The 20,206-nt window shown below is 41.6% G+C and overlaps 1 protein-coding gene across 9 annotated transcripts in view; it reads left to right on the top strand.

The window, feature by feature from the left end:
• TDRD12 (tudor domain containing 12) overlaps window positions 1-20,206 on the top strand; it is a 57,541-nt gene that overhangs the window by 17,260 nt on the left and 20,075 nt on the right. For 5 of the 9 annotated variants that reach the window (XM_083629057.1, XM_083629056.1, XM_083629058.1 and 2 more), the window contains exons 19-33: window positions 2,237-2,354; window positions 4,032-4,171; window positions 4,693-4,913; window positions 7,960-8,059; window positions 9,142-9,329; window positions 9,951-10,161; window positions 10,344-10,436; window positions 11,458-11,627; window positions 12,687-12,862; window positions 13,939-13,993; window positions 15,877-15,975; window positions 16,157-16,270; window positions 16,354-16,507; window positions 16,593-16,659; window positions 17,771-20,175. In XM_083629057.1, the coding sequence (XP_083485183.1) occupies window positions 2,237-2,354; window positions 4,032-4,171; window positions 4,693-4,913; window positions 7,960-8,059; window positions 9,142-9,329; window positions 9,951-10,161; window positions 10,344-10,436; window positions 11,458-11,627; window positions 12,687-12,862; window positions 13,939-13,993; window positions 15,877-15,975; window positions 16,157-16,270; window positions 16,354-16,507; window positions 16,593-16,659; window positions 17,771-17,874 (2,010 nt within the window). In that variant the 3' untranslated portion in view covers window positions 17,875-20,175. Of the gene's footprint in view, window positions 1-2,236; window positions 2,355-4,031; window positions 4,172-4,692; window positions 4,914-7,959; window positions 8,060-9,141; window positions 9,330-9,950; window positions 10,162-10,343; window positions 10,437-11,457; window positions 11,628-12,686; window positions 12,863-13,938; window positions 13,994-15,876; window positions 15,976-16,156; window positions 16,271-16,353; window positions 16,508-16,592; window positions 16,660-17,770; window positions 20,176-20,206 lie in introns of those variants that run through there. The other 4 variants (XM_083629062.1, XM_083629061.1, XM_083629063.1 and 1 more) reach the window with 2 other exon arrangements.

Genomic DNA, 20,206 nt, shown 5'->3' with positions numbered 1-20,206 from the left:
AAAATGCCAATGCATTACAACAGAGCCAACCAGTTATGATTAGTTGGCCCTTTGTAAAAGAATGGTGGGGTGAAAACCCAGACCCCAAATATTGCTTTCTCAGCCAGGATGCAAAATCTCAGGTATTCCAGGTGACACTGTTTTGCTACAACAGCAGATAAGGGTGTTTTGCATGCAAGTCCAGCAGCAGGACTGATCAACGTTAAGGCACTGGCTGAGGTCCCACCCACATGGGTGCCACTTGCTGGCCCTGGTCCTCCACAACAGGAGCCCAGATCAAACATGAGGGGCAGGCAAGAGGCGTTGGCGGCGCCAGGACTTGTCTGCCTATGGGGCTGCCTCAAAAGCAGCAAACAGAAACAGCTGGGGTTCAAAGGGCAAAGATTGATAACAGCACCCCGAGCACTTTCACTCTCATGAATACAGCAAACAACTCTTCAAACAAACAAACAAACCTTTGCTTTTGAAGCTGTTACGTTATTTTGTTTGCTAGAAATAAATATTGAACTTGAGGGGTAATTCAGCTAGCTTAAAAATGTGGCAGAATGGTGTGCCTGTGTCAGAGAGACAGACAAGGAAAATAATAGGCAGGAGATAGTTGCCAGTGGCTTCTGAAACCACTGCTTGGCGTTTCAATCCTCCCCACTTTGGCACTGTTGACAAATTATACTGATGAAATGAAAGCTTTGGCTAACTCGGGTAGATTTTTGCATTGAAGGACTCTGCGTGCCATTGAGTTATTCAAAATAAACCCTATATCTCATCATTCTTTAATTTGAGATAAAAGCAACTAAGATTAAAAAATCTACGGTGATAGTTTTCTTGCACTCAGGCTCTGCTTTGTCAGAGGCATGAAATCTTCATTTGCAGGAATAAAATATAAAAAATTACCATATTTTTCGCCCTATAGGACGCACTTTTCCCCCTCCAAAAATGAAGGGGAAATGTGTGTGCGTCCTATGGGGCGAATGCAGGCTTTCGCTGAAGCCTGGAGAGCGAGAGGGGTCGGTGCACACCGACCCCTCTCACTCTCCAGGCTTCAGGAAGCTATCCGCAAGCCATGGGAGAGCTGCGCGACTTCGTGCAGCTCTCCCACGGCTTGCAGAGAGCTGCCTGCACCCCGACGCCTGGGGCGCGCTGAGCTCAGCATGCCCCAGGCTTCGGGCTTCGTGCAGCTCTCCCACGGCTTGCGGATAGCAGCCTGTTCTGGGGGCTGGGGTCAGGGGAAGCTCGGGCTTCCCCCGCCCCAGCCCTGCACCTGGGGGGGGGAATAATTTTTTTTTCTTTATTCCCCCCCAAAAAACTAGGTGTGCCCTATGGGCCGGTGCGCCCTATGGGGCGAAAAATACGGTATTAGGTTTGACAATGAGATTCAAAAAATGCAGTTGCTGATAATGAGAGTTCACATGTCTGTTCAGTCGGTACCCTTTTTGCAGCAGCCAGCAGGTGATTGTGGGGCTAAGAGGAAGCAGTTCAGAAGTGGAAAGGAAAGGGCCAAGGGGCCAGCCTTGGTTGCCTGTGTTCTGAAACATCCCTGAAGGGAAGGACGAAAGTCCTGCTATGACTGATAAGGCTTTGCCTTGCTTGTGGAGTGTTCCCACAACAACCAAAGTCACTGCGTTGATTCCCTTGCTGCAGGGGATGAACATTTCTTCGGGCTGCAAAGCAGTAAGGCAGGCAACAGGGAAGGCACTGCTGGGTTGAAACAGCATAAATTGGCAACACAAGCAGTGCAGCACAGTTTACAGAGGCAGCATTTTCACTGCTGCTGATAGGTACAAGATCTTACCAAGGAACTGATAAGCATTCCAAATGAATTGATCTGTGTCTCCTTATTTCACAAAAGGCCATGTATTTGTTTGATATATAAATGAATATAATCATCCAGGGACACATTAGCCTTCATTTAAGGGCTAAATGAAACTGACCCTTTAGACAGCGATGGCCAAACTTGGCCCTCCAGCTGTTTTGGGACTGCAACTCCCATCATCCCTAGCTAACAGGACCAGTGGTCAGGGATGATGGGAATTGTAGTCCCAAAACAGCTGGAGGGCCAAGTTTGGCCACCACTGCTTTAGAACGTAGAAAATAAAAGATGACTCATTACCAGACTTTTAATTCTGAATGTAGCAGTGTTTAATTCAGTTTGTTTGTTTTTTAAATCAGAGCATTGTTCAGTAATTATACATTTCTTTTATAATCCACATTGTTTGAAACCATTCTCTTTTTTAATTAGGCAGTGGAGAGCACTTCAATATTTTGTTTGAAAATGCACCCAGACATTGGATTTCATTTTGATTATGTTTTAGAGCAATGGAAGAAGAAATTTAGCTCTGGCACACATGTTGTATTAGGTAAATATATTGTTTTTCTCACATATGCTTGCTCTAAAACCTTTGTCAAAACTATAGTGACTCTCAATCTCTTTCATTACAATTTAATTAGATGTATTATTTGCTATGTTATCATCAAACTGTTCAGATAATTATTGTCTCCCAAAGTGACTCACATAAAAAAAAAAAATTTAAGGGGGGGTTGCCATCAGGTTTGCAGAATACAGTTTACAGTTCTAAGCACCCCATGTCAAGAAGCATATTGACAAATGAACAAGTGCAGGGGAGGGCAACCAAGATGACTGTGGGTCTGGAAACCAGTTCTTATGAGGGAGTTGGGAAGGTTTAGCCTGGAGAAGAGAAGACTGAAAAGGGATACAATGGCCATCTTCAAATATCTGAAGGGTTGTCACATGGAAGATGGAGCAAGCTGGTCCAGAAAGCAGGACATTAACAAATAGATTCAAATGACGAGAAAGTAGTTTCTGACTATACATTAGGAAGAACTTTCTGCGTGTAAGAGCTGTTTGACAGTGGAATGGACTCCCTCCAAATGTGACTAGATGGCCCTTTGGGTGCCTTCCAACTCTGTGATTCTATGACTTTAGAAAGTGGTTGCCTCTCCTACCCTGGAGGTTTTTAAACACAGGCAAAGTAACCATCCATCAGGTATTCTTTAGCTGTGATTCCTGTGTTTCAGGGGGTTGGATTAGCTCACCCTTGGGGTCCCTGCCAACCCTACAATTGCATAATTCTATAAAAAAGACAAGACACACTTGGGAAAGGGAGTGAAAGGAGAGTAGGTAGAGGAGGGAATTTATTCTTCAAGGTTAAAGCAAAGTGCTGAGCTACAAGCATTTATGTCCAATTTGGACCAGGCTGATTTCCCTTTGCCTGGTCGTCTTGCTTAAATCTCTATTTATGTCTTTTGTTCCTTTGACTGATAGCTGAGGCTAGAGCATCCTTTTCCCTTGCTTCTGCAGCCCCAGGATAACAGGCAGTTGACATCTAGTATGTTTTGGCAGGAAGGGAGAAAGAATGCCAGGTACAGTGGTACCTCAGGTTACAAACGCTTTGGGTTTCAAACTCCACTAACCTGGAAGTAGTTGCTCTGGGTTGCGAACTTTGCCCCAGGATGAGAACGGAAAGCGCGCGACGGCTTCACGGCAGCAGCGGGAGATCCCATTAGTGAAAGCGCACCTCAGGTTAAGAACGGTTTTGGGTTAAGAACGGACCTCCGGAACGAATTAAGTTTGTAACCCAAGGTACCACTGTATCTTGCAAAGGTTTGCCCAGTTTCAGACTTGGGGCAACATGGTATCAAGCAGATTATAGCAATTTATGTAACATAAAACCCGGCTAAGGGTTAATCAGTTAACGAAAAAACAGGGAAATTATGATAGAGAAGTTCCCTATTTGTCTACATCATTTTATGCTATTCCAAGTACTTCTGAATGATGATTTTTATACAGCTTGCCAGGTTGGTCCTTTTTATCATTACCAGTATTGTCATTTTAAATAGGAGAGTGATAGGAGAGTGATTTGCAGGAGCCCTCCTAGAAATTGAAAATCTGATGATGAGAAGTATGTGTTGGTTAGGAGTGAAGTAATAAATTAGTGTTGGTTTGGGACTAAATTAATGTTGGTTTTGCCCTGCAGTGGTTTTGAATTTATATGTTTTTTGGTTTTGCTTTCCAGTTTTAACCGATGACTGCATAAGAACCTTAGGAATTACTGATGCAACTCGGGTCGTTCATTTCAGTTTTCCTGCATCTCCAAGAATTTTCGGTGCACGCTTATACAGTTTGTCTGATAACTTCCAAAACTCAGTTGGAAAGGTTTGTACAAACCAAATGAACTGTTTATGACTGCGGAAATTTCAAACAAAAAATCTCTCCTTGTTCCCCTGCCCCTCCTCTATCCTAAGATTCTGCCTGTGATCTTCATTCCTCCAGCTCCACCACTCTTGCTCCTTCAATTTTTTTCTCAAAGCAGTTTTCCTGTTGTCTTAGTCCTCCTAACTCCTGACACTTTCTCCCAGAACACTCACCTGTTTTCCTCCAGGCCTATTTCTTCAGTGACATTAGATTAAATTCCTTTATTCCTAACTAAAATTAAATTTTAAGTGTGCGAGTCTATCTGCTGGGATTTTGATCATGTTGTCATTTGCTTCCCTCCCTCTGCTGTCTGCCCCACTGTCAAAATTTTGGTTGCAAGGTTATTGGAGCAGGGACACCTCTTTTATTTGTTGTTGTTCTTGTTGTTGTTGTTGTTCTTGTTGTTGTTGTTGTTAACACCCATTATAATACCTGATAATAAAAACTGAAGGCAAATGTTGCATTTTCTCCCCCTTGCGAAGATTTCGTCTCTGGAAAAAGAACAGCCAAATGCAAAATCCATCTTGCTGTTGACAGAAAAGAGTGCACCCCATGCTGTTGGAGTAATGCATTATTTAAAACGCACAGAAACCAACATTCCACCTGAATTATGCAACTTTACATCTGGAGTGCTGGAGGCCAAAGAAGACAGAAAGAAAGGAAGACCTCTCTGTCGCTACCTTAAAGCATATGGAGTTTGCAAGTAAGAAAATACCTGTTAACTTAGCAACTAGATTCCTACCTTTAAAAAGACAAAGGGAAATGAAATTACTTATTTAATTTTTAAATGATATGATCACTTAATCACTTGGCAAAAGCAGATTGTCAGTTGTATGGCACAGGTCAATGCTTTGCCAGGGCTGTCCACCTGTTCCTCACCACCACATTTGGATAACGCAAGGCAGAGTGGTGCTGGTGGTGGAAGGAAAAATGGCTTGTTCTGCTCTAGAAGAAGAAAAAATGCACAAGGAAAGAAGTGGCTTAGAAAAAGGGTTCTGCCTTAAAATCCTGTGGAGAGGAAAACGTTCCTTCGAGATTCTATGGTGTGAAATTTATGAGGTAGGGTTGTGGGAGAAGCTTGATGGACCATTGATCTCTTTGGAAAGATTGGCCCAAAATAAAGATTGAGTTCTGTGAAACAATGTTTTTTTAAAAAAATAAATAAATGTAGAAACGACTTTAGTTTTTTATATTGGGAAAATTCTTTATTTTTAATGAAAGATTTTATTTGATTTTGGCAGAAGTTTATTTAGGATATCTTTTTCTGTAGACAAAATTTATATAGTGTCCTGTGAAATTTTCCTTTTAAAGTAACCTGCATATGAATTTTTTAAAAAAAACATCTGGCATATTGGGGGACTATTAAAAAATGTAGCATTTTTACTTGTTCTCTGAGACTGTTATGTTTATACCAGCACCCAGAGTCTGCATCCTTCAGCAATAGCTGGAGAAGGCATAGAGACCTTTTAAAGAGGAAAATGCATAACTTGTAGACCAGGCTTCCTCAACCTTGGCCCTCGAGATGTTTTGAGACTACCATTCCCATCATCCCTGACCAATGGTCCTGCTAGCTAGGGATCATGGGAGTTGTAGGCCAAAAACATCTGGAGGGCCGAGGATGAGGAAGCCTGCTGTAGACAGTAGTATTGTGCATTAACAAAGAGAAGGCAATTCCTGGTGTGATTATTAAAGCACTTGGAAATGTGCATTCTGCATTTAGGCTGTCATTTTAACCTAAGTGCATGAGCTGTACCACCAAACTACAGTCCTTTCGATTTCTCCAGGGAATCATGTGGAATTTAAGTGAGCCATCTCCTGTATGGATGACTACTTTGGGGCTCACAGAAGTCTTTTTTTCTGAATTTATTTCTCATGGTGAACTGGCGTGCCCTAGTGTACAGTTTGGGAATTACAGCTCTTGAGTTTTATGAGTCCTGCATTCTGCATTTTTTCCTTGCTTTCCATGGCAGTTATAGGGATGGTTGTCATTGGCTTCATTCTTGCAAGCAACCGTAAGCCAGGATCAGAAATAAGCCATGGCTTTCCATGAGCAGCCAGGGTACTCTTGCACAGATGCTCCTGCTCTGCCTTGCCTGCCTCTGGAAGAAACAAGCAGTGAGGCTTGGTTTAGCATTGCCTGTGAGCTCAGAGTCTGTTTTTCACCAAACAAATCACAATAGGTCAGCCAAGGAGATAAACATCCCACGAGTAGTGGGTCATATGTAGTGTTAAGCGAAACCTCATAGTCTGTCTCTTCCAGATGCAGACAGGCGGGCTGGAGTGGAGTAGAAGTTCTTTCAGCATTGAGTACTGGCATACTGCACAGGAAACTCTGGTTTATTTCTGGCTAGGGCTTACTGTTAAGTACAAAGCAGGCCAACAGATGCCATTTACAGGTGTCACCCCATTTAAGCATGATTGATTCACCCATGACTTCATATGTGTGTGGCACCTGGAAATGAATAATTCAAACCCGAAAATCACGGGAGAGAGCTGGAGAGTCATCATGGCTCGCAAGGAGACATTCCCTGGAGCCCGAAGACGACGTCAGTGAGGATAGAGGAAGCCCAGAATAAACCAGAGGTGCAGCTGTGCTTTGTTTATGCTTCTCAGCCTAATAGCTGATGTGGAAAGGGGGGGGTAGTGGTTTGCTGCACATCTCCCATCCTCCTGCCAGCTCTAAAGCTTCAATTCTAGTTGTGGATATTTTTGGATACAGTATTTTTGGTATGGATTGAAGAGACAGTGACTTGGACACACTTGGAGCCAGTGTGGTGTAGTGGTTAAGAGCGGTAGACTCGTAATCTGGTAAACCGGGTTCACGTCTCCGCTCCTCCACATGCAGCTGCTGGGTGACCGTGGGCTAGTCACACTTCTCTGAAGTCTCTCAGCCTCACTCACCTCACAGAGTGTTTGTTGTGGGAGAGGAAGGGAAAGGAGAATGTTAGCCACTTTGAGACTCCTTCGGGTAGTGATAAAGCAGGATATCAAATCCAAACTCTTCTTCTAAACTCTTCTTGCAATGCGCTCTATGTGGGGCTACCTTTGAAGGTGACCCAGAAACTACAACATATCCAGAATGTGGCAGCTAGACTGGTAACTGGGAGTGACCACTGAGACCATATAACACCAGTCCTGAAAGACCTACATTGGCTCCCAGTACATTTCCAAGCACAATTCAAAGTGTTGGAGCTGATTTTTAAAGTCCTAAATGGCCTTGGCCCAATATACCTGAAGGAGCGTCTCCACCCCCATCGTTCAGTCCAGACACTGAGGTCCAGCTCTGAGGGCCTTCTGGTGGTTCCCTCGCTGCGAGAAGTGAGGTTACAGGGAACCAGGCAGAGGGCCTTCTTGGTAGTGGTACCCGCCCTGTGGAGCGCCCTTCCATCAGATGTCAAGGAAATAAACAGTTATGGGACTTTTAGAAGACATCTGAAGGCAGCCCTGTTTAGGTAAGCTTTTACTGTTCAATGTTTTGTCGTGATTTTAATGTTCTGTTGGGAGCCGCCCAGAGTGGCTGGGAAAACCCAGCCAGATGGGTGGGGTATAAATAATAAATTATTATTAGTAGTAATAATTACTATTATTTATTTAAAGGTGCTTAGAGGGTATTCCCCACTTTACATGTTTTCACTTGTGCCAGGAACCTAACTCCTGACATAAGTGAAGAGTCACCTGTATTCTTGTCACCTTCCTGGCATTTGCTCTCTTAAAATACTGAACTCTTTTTTATCATTATTCTGTCACAGGAATAAGAAACGCTGTCCAGATCGACATCGAGTTCATTTACAAATAGATATGCTACAAAAAGTAACAAATGAAAGTTTGCCTGCAACTGGAAATGTAACGGTAAGTTAGTAGTACGGCTTCGTTCTTGCATCTTGAACAGATGCTTCAGATAATTTCTTTTGATCCACTGATCACAGATCTTCCGTCTTCCCAAACTTCATTTTACATGATAAAATGAATTTTCCTCCTCCACTGAAAATCTTTCACAGATGATTTCCCCCCCTCCCCTATAGCTTTTTATGCTGGCAAAAGTAAACTGAGCTTTCATTCTGGAAACTGGACTGTGTTCAACACTGGGGAACTGGAGCAGCAGTCTTTGTAGTTACTGTAGGAAGATACCTTAGATTTCCCCCCAAATTTCTGAAGTACCTATGGTTGCAAGCTGCTGTGTATAAATCAAAATAGACACGGGCCTTGTCATCACTGTTGTAGTATATTACTCAAATTAGATGTGAATGTGGAAGATCCGTGTTGTTAACAATCCATCTGCTGCAATCAGGCGGAAAGTGGGGCAAAGCAGCACTCAGTCTGATTTTAAGCTCCAGAGCAGAGTGCAACAGTCAGGGGGCTCAGACTCCTACAGCCCTCTTTCAAGGCACTGTTCCCACTTGGGGAACTAATGCTGGAAGAGAGCCTGGCTGAGAGGTTTGTTGATTGGTGATACAGCGAAGGAAGCCTTGGGGGGATGCAGTCCCTTTCACTTCCTTCTTTTCTCCTTAAAATGGACCACTTTCCTTCCTTGCACATTCTGTATAATTCCAGTAGGTTTGGATAAAACATACAGAGGTCCTTCACTTGCATGTAGTTTAGGTCTCAGAGACTCTGCTCATGTGGGAAAGAGAGGGAAGGGAAACAATCAAAGAAGAAGAGATTTGTTAAAAGTGCCAGAAATGAGGCCAGAACATGAGAAAAGTGCACCCTCTACACATGCAAGGATGTGGCGAAACCTTTTGGAATGTTTATTACAAGATATGCTTTACATGTTGGTATGAGTTTTCTTGTTTGTTTATTATTGCAGTCTGAAAAAGAAGAGTGCTGGAAGCAGGTGAATTTAAAACAAACATTTAAATCCAGTGACTTGGGAATATGCCTATTTGCTAAAGTTGCAGCACTCCTTTTCACATGTATTTTCCCCCTTTCAGATCCTCCCTCTTTTTATTGTGGATGCCACAAACTACTTTGGCCGCATTGTCAGTAAACAGAAAGATCCATATGCAGCTCTTGCCAATGAAGTGAATGCATATTATAAAAAAGCTAAGAATCTTGTCCCTGCTGACCCATTAGAGAAGCTAGCAATGTATGGATTACGTGAAGAAAACACTTTCCACAGGTAAAATGTTTCGCTTCTTCTCCAAACAAATTTTGGTATAATCTAGCCTAGCGGTTTTCTATGCCAGTAAAAGCTATTCAGACCTAGGCACAGAGATGTACAGCTAACAATATAATCTGTACAACATAATTTGTAAATGTTCAATATTTCTGGATGGATTGCTTTATACAGGCTTGCTTGGATCCCCCACTACTTTCTTTATGGGTGCCCATGGGATCATCTGGGAAGCACGTAGCCTCAATATAACTTCCATAAAAAATGTAGACACAAACCTTTAAAGATAGATTTGTTCTGGAATGGCTGGTACAGGGGAAAGAACTGTGTGATCTGAATTCACTGGTGTCATAGGCACTGTACAGTGGGTGCCTGTGAAGTCATGAAGTCTCATTAGCAGAACTCACCAACAATGTTGCTGCTACAAGGAAGGGAGAATTGCATTTTAACAGCAGAACTGAACTGCAGTTTTAGTCCTAGATTTCTTGAAATCTGGAAGGAAGTTTACGAGTATAGCATCACCTCTTAAAGATAAAACTTCGATACAAACACATAAGAATTCTGTTGGTTTAACTTACCTTATATGTTGGAAATTTTTTAATTCCCCTTTCTTCCATTCTGTTACAGGGTCCAGGTGCTTGAAGTACCATCCAAGGGAGAGAACTCTGTATTTTATAGCGTTCATATCAAGTATATAGATGAAGGCAGATTTGGTGAAGTTCAAAATTATAAATTGCTTTACTTACCTGAACAATTCCAAGCTTTGCCCCCTCAAGCAGTGGAATTTATTGTTTGTCGAGTTAAACCCATTGATAATGAAGTGGAGTGGAATCCAAAAGTAAGTTTACTCCTTTTTCTTACCTTCATTTGTGTTACGGTACACAGAGAAGTCGGTGCCTAAACTTGTTTCAGTGATGGCCAGCTATTTTTTTGTTTCGTTTTTTTAAAACAACTTTTTGCAGGTCACTAGCTTGTATTAAGCAAAACATTTGATATCTGAGGATTTTTCTTTTTTGTTAGGTTACGAGATACATTAATCAGATGATCAGAGGGAAACCTCATGAAGCAAAAATAGTACTTGCTTTGGGAAACACAATTTGGGTGGATCCAGTGGTATGTAGCAAAACATTAAATATTTTATCTTAACTGCCTAATAAACTCCGAAGTGAACTTCTTTTAAGTTGGTACTGAGGAGTCTTCCTTCCTTCCTTCCTTCCTTCCTTCCTTCCTTCCTTCCTTCCTTCCTTCCTTCTTTTGAATATGGGTTACTTTGAATATGGTATGAGATACTTGGTTTTCTCAGGTTTGCCACATTATACCACTTTGATCAGCATGCCCCCGGCTTGGTGGTTGTATTATCAGGTGGTTTTGCTGGGATATTATAGATTTAAGGACCGTGAAAAGAATTATTCACTGAGGTTTGGTTTAGAAGTCTCCAGGACTGCCATCTTAGTATTTTAACAATGGATAAACAGATTTTACAAATGGTTTGGAAAATCTTCCCAAACATTTGAGCTGCTAGTTTTTAGAGGAGGCATTATTGACACAGCACAGTGGGCAACTTTGATTTTAAGAAGCACTTAGCCACATCTGTATTAGCGATGAAAACATTAATAATTTCTCTGGTGGGAGATTTCTGTGTCCAAAAGCACAGAAATTTTGGCAGGAAATTTTTGCAATCCTTACGGATCATCACAGAGATATTGAAACAGAACTGGGTTTAGCTATGCTCTCTTTATTGAAAGGGTGCAGAAAGGATCTCCCTTGTAAGAATCTGATAAACCACCTCCTTGTGGCAGCACACATGCATCCGGGATTAGAAAGATGCAGTCAGATGTACCATTCACAAGTGGTGTGATAAGGTATGGTACTTGGTTTGACTGTGGTGATCAGTAAGGATTGCAAAAACTTCCTGCCAACATTTCTGTGCTTTTGGACACAGAAATCTCCCACCAGAGACAGACCAATGTACCAATCTAAGCCATATCTAAGGGCTCTACTCTAGTTGATAGTTGCAGCAGAAGGAAGGAAGATAAGGTCAGGTTCATAGTCATAACTAGGAAGTTTGAGGGATGAAGGAGCTGCAAACTAGTGGTGTGAAAGTAAATACTACTTATTCACAATTAAATTTCAGGTTCGTGTCACCAGACTTCTAGATCTGAAAACGTCTATTAATGAATACAATATTCGTTCTGAGATCCTGTCTACTGGAATGGGAACTGACAACCCAGATCACATCAGTGAACTCCAGAAGTTATATAGAGATGCTGAAATGGTTCAAGAGGAAAAGGAATTACCTGCATTGTAAGGGAGTGACTTCATTTTTTTTTTAAATAATGAAACTTTAAATTTTCAGCTAAAGAAGTGTGTGTACTAAAATTAGAAGGTAACAGTTCAATGACATATTGAGATCATAACAGAGGCTAAGGGATTGCATTAGCTGGCGTTCTGTTCTCCTTAGTTTTATACCACTTACATTTTAATAACATCTGTTTAGGTAGTTTTCAGGGGTGTTGCAGTATCATTCTCAAACTGGGGTTGATCTGTTTGAGCATTGATTGCTTGGTTTGATATTGGTTTTACTGTATTTTACAGTTTATGATGTGAGTCACCTTAGGATGGCTATATAGTCCTTGAAATGCAATGTATAAATAAGTTAGTAGGGCTTTTGCTCTTGGATACATATGGACAAACTACTCTCGCTATTCTGGCAACCTCTGTTGTTGAGCTTTCACCACATTTTCTCTGAGAGCTCTCCTTGTTTAATAGATTCAGTTCCAAAACTTGTCTTGGTGTGGAATGTCTTGAGTGTCCGGGGTGAGTGTAGCTGGTTTCTAGTGTGCTGGAGTCTCCAATTAGTTTCTAAGGCTGAGATTGACTAGAGAGAAAAGGAAGCTTCCCTCCTAGGTGAGTCCTTTCCCAAGTGTCTCTGTGGTGATTCCTTTTTAAACCAGAAGTTTGGGGCGGGCTGCATTTGAGCAGGGAAAGGCTGTTTAACCCTTTCTTCTTGTGTCATTTTCTAACTCAGAATCAGTGTGCCCAAGCTTCTGTTGCACCCAAAGGTAAAAATCTTTGCACCAGAGGATTAAAAACAATGCGGGGAGTATAATTTTTGAGCAGGAAAATGACACAAGTAGAAAGTATTTCATCATCCTTCCTCATCACAGCCTTTTTCCACGCAGACATTCTGCCCCTAGTTGGAGGTTTAAAAAAGCAGGAAGAACTGCAGAACACGTTGAAGCCTAAATGTGCCTTATATTGGCTGGAGACCAGCATCACTCGATGTCTGCACTGCTGCCCATCCAGTGAGTAAAATGTTCTTTTAAGCAAAGTGCACTGTAACATCTCACACACCCCTTTTAGGATACATCCACTGAAGTGTGGGGTTAGTGAGCAGGCCGCATCTCCTTCACAAAGCATCTTGGACCAGGCTACTCTCAATTCACAGGCCTCCAAAGAACAAGCCGTATCCAATGTGCAAGAGGGTGATGTTATTACAAATCAGAGTTTTTCTCAAGAAACTTTACAAAATCATCATGGTAAGTATGCTGCCTTGAAAGGACCTTTATGATTGATTGATTGATTGCACACACGTGTGTGTTATCTCCAAATAACAGAAGGTGGCATACACACTGCCTTCCATGTCCAATTTATCCTCACAACAACTCTGTGAAGTAGCTTAGGCTGAGAGTTAGTGACTGGTCCAAAGTCACCCAGGTGGCTTTGTGGCTGAGTGGGGATTACATAAAAAGAGTTGGCTACAGACCCTAAAATTAATATGCAATAGTTTAAAGGGCACAAGGTTATAGGATGATATTAAAACAAATATGGAACAACAAATATAAACAGCTGTTAATGCAACAAACAACAACAACAACAACAGTAAAGAAGATCGCACATGGGTGAAGGGAAGTAACAGGTTTAGGGGGAGGGAAGTGAGGGCATTAATTGAAAAATTGTTAGATATATATGGGACCTAAGAGATTAAGGATAAGGAACCGAAAGAAGGAGACAAATATTAAGGAATAGTAAAATAAGAGAATCTGAGAAGAATCAGTACAAACGAAAATATGAGACTTAAGGTTTTGTTATATACTGTTTTGTCTTGGATTGGAAGTCTTCTGTTGTAAAGATTGTACATAAAATGAATAAAGAAGTGTTTTAAATAAAGAAGGAGTTTTAAAGATTTTTTGTTTGTTCTATTACTTATTGTTTGTGCTCAGGATAGGCAGATATAAATTTAATAAATGGAATTCAATGTCATACTAATATGATTGTTCTGTCAGCGCACTCATTTATGCTTGCTAGGTGGAACCATCCCCCCCCCCCGTGTGCTCTGGGGTGGGGGAGAGTACTACTGATCCTCCAAAGCCAATTTGGGGGTGGGCTAGTGGAACTCCCTGTGCTGGCTTCCACTAGCACAAGTGTTAGCTGAATCTGGGTCCGTTATAACAATAATAATGAATTGCACTTACCAGTTGCTTTTTTATATACAAAAAGTAACCCAATGCAGCTTGCCAAATGTGAAATCTTCCATTTGCCCATATAGCTTTACTGAAGTCCTGTATTTACAGTGTGTGCTGTGTAAAATTAATTTGTTCTGTCTTTCATTTAGACAAAATGACTGCAGCTAAGAAAGCAGATGAATGTCTACAGCCATCTAATGAATGGTATCAATTTTAATTGTCATTCCCAGTCCTAATGCCTTGAGTGGGTAGCAGGATTTTTTCTTTTCTCTCCTTGTCTATCCCAGACCGCCAAAGGCAGTTTCATGCCATTCTTTGAAGAAGTACAGGCATGGACTTTGGCAAGCCTTAAAAGAAAGGGAACTCCTAAGTTTGATAGGGACAGTCTCTGTGAGTCCTTGTGGGTGCTTGAAGTACATAGTGTATTTCAATAAAACATTACCAAGATTAGGCTGCTCTGGGCTTTCTAGTCTTATCACTACAAGCACCTGAAGATGGGCCATAGGGTTGGCACCATCTAAAGCCGCAGAGCTGCTGAGAGCACCCCTATATCAAGCATGTATAGTTCAGCCTTGAAAATATGAAGGCCTGGGTGCTGATAGCTGGTTCTCTGGAGGCATGCAGAAGGACTCTAGAAAGCAGTGGGTTGATGCCCCCCCCCGAAAGATAGGAACAGGTGAGTTGAAACTTGAGTCCTGGGCAGCTCCAAAGTGCTGCCCCTCTAGCTTTTTTTCTGACCTTGTCTAGAAAGTGTTCAAAACTCCCATTGTTCTAGGCGCATTTTGCAACACAGAATTTCCTTAGCGCAAGTAGTTTCTGAGCTCTGGGCACAGTACTGCACCTAAGATTTCAGATTAAAACTGCAGAGCGGAAGGAAAGGAGGACCCTTTTCCGCCTCCCCACTTCCAGCTACTCTCTGAATACTGGAGAAGAGACCCTTTTATGAATATTAGGGGGGTGGGCAGGGGAAGATTAGACCATGTGGAAAATGAACATCATATTTTAGCTGCAGTTCATTCATTTTCAGTCTTGTATTGTTATAAAATAACGCACCTAGTCATTCCATTGTTGCACCCATAACCTAGCTTTAAGGTGCCATTTAGCTCCTAGCTTTCATATCTGTTTCTAACACTGTCTAGAAAGGGAAGCTTCTTCTTTCACTTAGCTCTCTCATCTGTTTCATTGCTTAATTTCTCTATTCTTCAACTTGTTCTGACAGTCTTTTTCTCTCCCATCTGCAGCTCTCATCTTCTTGTCTGCTTAATATAGCAAAAGTCTTTTTTGTTATTCTGAATGCTTTTTCTTTTTGTCAGTTTGAATCTGCTTTCTCCCTCAGATCTCCTAGGCACTGTTAGGGTTATAAATGGAAGCAAGGAAGCCCAAATCAGAGCACCAGACCATCAGTGGCTTGAGACAACTGTCAGGGCCTCCTCTCCCCACCTTCCCTAGGGCTGTCTAAGAACATGGGCTCTGGGAGAAGGCAGAAGCAAGGAAGTCCATTTCAGGGAGCAAGTGCTGGCAGCTGGTCCTGGCAGGGCACCCTCAGTGCCCTAAGAGAACTGATGGAACAGCCCCACCTTCTCTGGGAGTCTTTAAGACCTTTGTATCCTGAGGTAGGGCAAGGAAACCTATGCCAGGGAGCAAGTACCACCAGCAGCTGAGAAGCCCATCAGTCAGCCAGAGAGGAATCCCCTGCACTATAGTTTATACCATTTCTTTGTTTTAGTATTTTTAAGTGGTAAACTGCATTGGGTCTTGGCAGGAAACAATTGCAATTAAAACATGGAACTGTTTTCTGGAGTCCTCCTGCACGCTCTAGGAAAGAGCACCCACTATGTGTGAACCAATTGCCCAGCCTGTATATATGATAAAAGTTTGGTCTGTTACAGTTTTTTGTTTTGTGGGACAAGGGTATGTATGAAAAACCAGCTTCAGCCATATTTCCATTGCAGAGCATTGCCGTGAGGGGGGACCCTTAATGGAGCTCCATCACCCCACCCCCGCCAATATACATCTTCAAGCTCTTCTGTCTAATTTGCTATTTTTCCTCTTGTAATGTTGATATTCTTCTCCACATGGGGGTTGAGTCCAACCACAGCAGTTAACCAGATGCTCCCGAGAAGCTCACAAGAAGGGCCCAATGGAAAAAGCCAGTCTCAGCTTTCCCAGGCATCTGCTAATCGGAGGTAGGCTGCTTCTGAAGAGGATGTGCCTTTATTGGCTGTCACTTTTGGCATTATCAAACCTTTTTACTATATGTTGTAGAATCGAGCAGTAGCATTACATGGCTTGTTAACTGAATTACTCCCAGGATATTGGAAATTCCTATGTAGAATCCATTTTAACCACTGTTTTTCATTTTTTTAGCTTCTATCCATCAATAAAATGGTTTGAAAAGCAGGATGTTGTTGTTCTGAAGATAAAATTACAAAATATTACGAGCTACGACTGCAAGTTTTTCTCCCAGAGGATCATTTTCAGGTAGATAGGAAATATTTCACCAAAAAGGATAATAAAAAATGATTTGTTTCTGTTTTCAAACTAATATTTTAAAATACTGTCAGTGCTTCTGTAGAAGACAGATTTTATTTGGCTGATATGGAGCTGCAGAAAAATATCATCAAAGAAAAATCAGCTTGTGACCTTAAGAATGGCGAACCTGTCATTACCCTTGCAAAAGAGAAGGCTGAACCTTGGTGCAACTTGCTGAAGCACAAAGTAGGTTGGACATTCAAAAGTGGCTTATGGATCTTAAAATATTGGCATGGTAGACTGAAGTATTCTGAAATGTTCCTTCCAACAGAATCCCCACGTCTCCTTTGATTTTGATTACTTGGATTATTCTGAAGAAAGAAGTCCCTTTTCTGCTGGTAAGCCACTAATTGCATTTTGTGTATACATGCCTCTTCAGTCATAGAGGTTATCCAGGAGTGGGCTACTCTTTTCATTTGTTTCAGAGATAGGACTGCAAATTACTTCTTGCTTGGTCCCCTTCAGTGAGAGGAGTCTCTCTCTCTCTCTCTCTCTCTCTCTCTCTCTCTCTCTCACACACACACACACACACACACACACCCCACTGCTTCAAAGCAGCAGGATTTTCACAGAACTTGGATTCTTTCTCTTTCTTTGTCATGATAGCAAGTAGTTTAAACATTTCTGTCCCTGATATGTGTGTATGAGGGAAATGCCTGCTACAGATCTGTTGCATACTCTGTGGAGGGGAGAATCAGAGCTGGCTGCAAGGAGGAGCCCTCCTAGGCTAGCATCGTAGGCAGTCAGCATCCTCCTTTTAGCTGGAGTGGTATAAACCAATGTCTGATGACTCTTGTTCTGGTGGACAGGAAATGTGGAAAGAGAGCCTGTGGTTCACAGGGACGTCTGGAGGGTGGATGTGTCTCTGTGCACTCTCTAGGGCAGGAGCTCACTGGGGTGCTGACACTGGGTTACACTAAATGCATAGTGAACAGCTACCATGTCTGGTTTATTGGTTTGTTTGTTTATTTGTTGTTGTTTCTTAAGAAACAAAGTGTTTGCTCTTTTTTCAATCCTTTTCATAAGCTACTAGAATGAAAGCGTTAGAGATAATATCTCTTATACCCATTCTCAATTATTTGACTTCTGATCTGCATTTTACACACACACACACACAAACAAACAAACAAACGTCACCATCTCCTGTAAGGCTTTTCCTTTTTAAAAAACACCCATTGGTGTTAAAGAGTCAGAGCCTTGTGGGGGAGGGAGACCATTTTTTGTCAGGATTTCATCTGGGGAGGAAAAGGTGAACCCTCCCCCTCCCCCACACCCTACATTCACACCCTAAAACCAGACACCAGTTGGCAGGCAGTATTGCTTGTCCTATAGCACCCAGGGCCATTAAGAACCAGGCAAGACCCTCTCTTCAAAGGGGCATGTTAAACTGTACTAGAATGCTGGAAATTAACTTTTCTAGATCTATGTATAATGTGCTTTTTTCTTAAGCAGGCACAGGTCCCAAGAAAGTGCACCTGGTTTATACAGAGGAGGAAGAGGAGGAGGACTCCTCGGATGACAGTGACACCGAGAGTGATTTGTCCATCTGTTAATTCTGGTTTGGAAATGGGGATTAAGAACTCGGCTGTCACATGAGAACCTGCAGCTTGGGTGGCATTTCCATAATGAAAGCATTTTAGCTTTTTGAACATCAGGAAAAGTTCTAAATTTTGACCATGATCTTGAAGAGGGGTGTCATAGTGGGAGGGTGGGATGTTTGCTCTTTGACTTAACTGCCATAGACTGATCACATGTACAATTGATTTCAGTGAGTTTTAATTCAAGGTACATTTGCTCCGAGTAGAAGAGTTGTGGTGATTTTTGCTAAGTACCTAACCATGAAACCAATGGAGGGAGGTGAAAATCCTCTCTTTCTCTCTCTCTCTCTCTCTCTCTCTCTCTCTCTCTCTCTCTCTCTCTGGCTATTCTTGGAGCCTGTTTCAAAAAGAAAGCACAGCTTCTGGCCTTTTCCTCACAAAACAAATTATGAAGCCTCACAGAGATATTTAGACAAAAGGAGTTAAGAGTAGAAACAGTCTGTTGTACTGCTAGAGACAGGTGTTCAATCTAGCATAATATTTAGTTCTGATCCTAATTTCTTTAAGAAAATGTAGCCATCAAAACCAGTTTAATACTGGTGATGTACTAAATGTACCCTTTGTTAGCTGCACCTTAAGGTGTAAAACTATAAGATGCTGACTGATCTGTGCAGAAAATATTTTTGTTTTCAGAATATGAGAACTAATTTGAAAGGTTAAAGTACTTGATTAGAAAACTATTTCTAGTTCTTTGATCATTTGATCGGTTTGTTTTGTGTGGAATTGTTTGGACCAACACAGCTGGTGCTAATTTTTCCTGATCTAATATGGTAGATAATAAAAGTTAAATTATATTATAGCTCTCCCTTGAACATCAATATTCAAAATGGTTAGTTACTAGACACTTTGTTCAATTGCTCTGTTTCTGTATGTTATTATGTTGGCACAAAGAGCTGTGGGTATGTGTAGGAAGAATTAGAGATGGCCTTAGAATCAAAGGGTATATCTGGATCCAGGAGCTGTGAGGAGCTGTGGGAGAGCCACTTAATCAGAAGAACTAAAAATTATCATAAAGTACTGCTACAATAAATACAGCTTTCCCTACCTGTTCGCATAGCAGTATAACAACAAAAAGTAAAGTGAAGGAATCCCAAATGACTGTCTGATGTCAGATGCACAGGCATAATTATATATGATAGTCCCTTTGCTATACTTACTATTAAATTTATATGCTGCCCTTCATCTGAAGATCACAAGGCAGTACGCTTAACAAAATAATTGCTCTGTTGACAGTATTGGATAAATAGTAGCTTTTAAGATGCTATAGTCTATATCCTCCAACGAGGAGCAGCATTCTGTCACTGAATTGACAGTCTCTCTGGAAGCTGCAGGTATTAGTTGCAATGGTTCTAACATGCCCACTGATGCCTGCATCCTATTTTCTAAATCCCTCTACTTTTTCCAGTTAAATATTCCCACTCCACATTGTCAAATGTGTAACAGTACAGTGCAACAACAGTTTACTCTATAACATGAATATGGCAGCAATTGTTGAGCTTTCAGTGTTTCACATAATTGACCCAAATGACATTATAACAGTTGGACATCTCTGTATATCATATATGCAATTAGATCAGAAGTATTTGGCTTAAAGTTGGATGTTGTGATAAACCCTTCTTAAGGCCATAATCCTATGCATGTAGTAGAAAAAAGTTCCATTGAGTTCAATGGGGCATACTCCCAGGTAAGCAGATAGAGGATTGCAGCCTTATTCGGGAGCTGAACTCAAGTAGGACCTGCTTCCAGCTAAATGTGCTTACGGCTGCACTGCCAGTGTTTTTCCAAGAGTTTGGCCTTTGCAACCTCCAAGACTGATTTTCATTTATACAAACTGGGTCAAAGAAATTGCAGGGAAGGGCTGTTTAACCCCTTTGTCTCTGGCAATTTTTTGCAACAAATATGTATCTTCTGTAGGTAAAAGCAGGATGTCAGGAAAGAAATTTGAATGGGAGGGGGAAACAAGCTCCTCCTGTTTATGTTTCCCTGCCAGTCCACCTATCCAATGTGGAACCCTTCCTGCTGCTTTTATTTTGAAAATTAAGAAACATCTGCCATGTGAAATTTTGTTTGGCTTTTAGCATAGCACCAGGGGCAACACAGCCCTGCAGTTTCTCAGAACCCTCATACAGTGAATTCTAATGAAAAGAATAATATAGTGATTGGTGATGGTTTGAATACTAGGCATTTCATATGAATAGTTATGGAAAAAGTTGTTTATGCCTGTTAGAAAAGCAATAAAGAACACTCTTAAAACCATCCTTTATGTCTTTGGCGTTTTTAGAAACTA

Source organism: Podarcis filfolensis (genome assembly GCF_964270895.1).
Source record: "Podarcis filfolensis genome assembly, chromosome: 8".
NCBI classification, from domain to species: domain Eukaryota; kingdom Metazoa; phylum Chordata; class Lepidosauria; order Squamata; family Lacertidae; genus Podarcis; species Podarcis filfolensis.
This window is presented reverse-complemented; position numbering and strand designations above follow the sequence as displayed.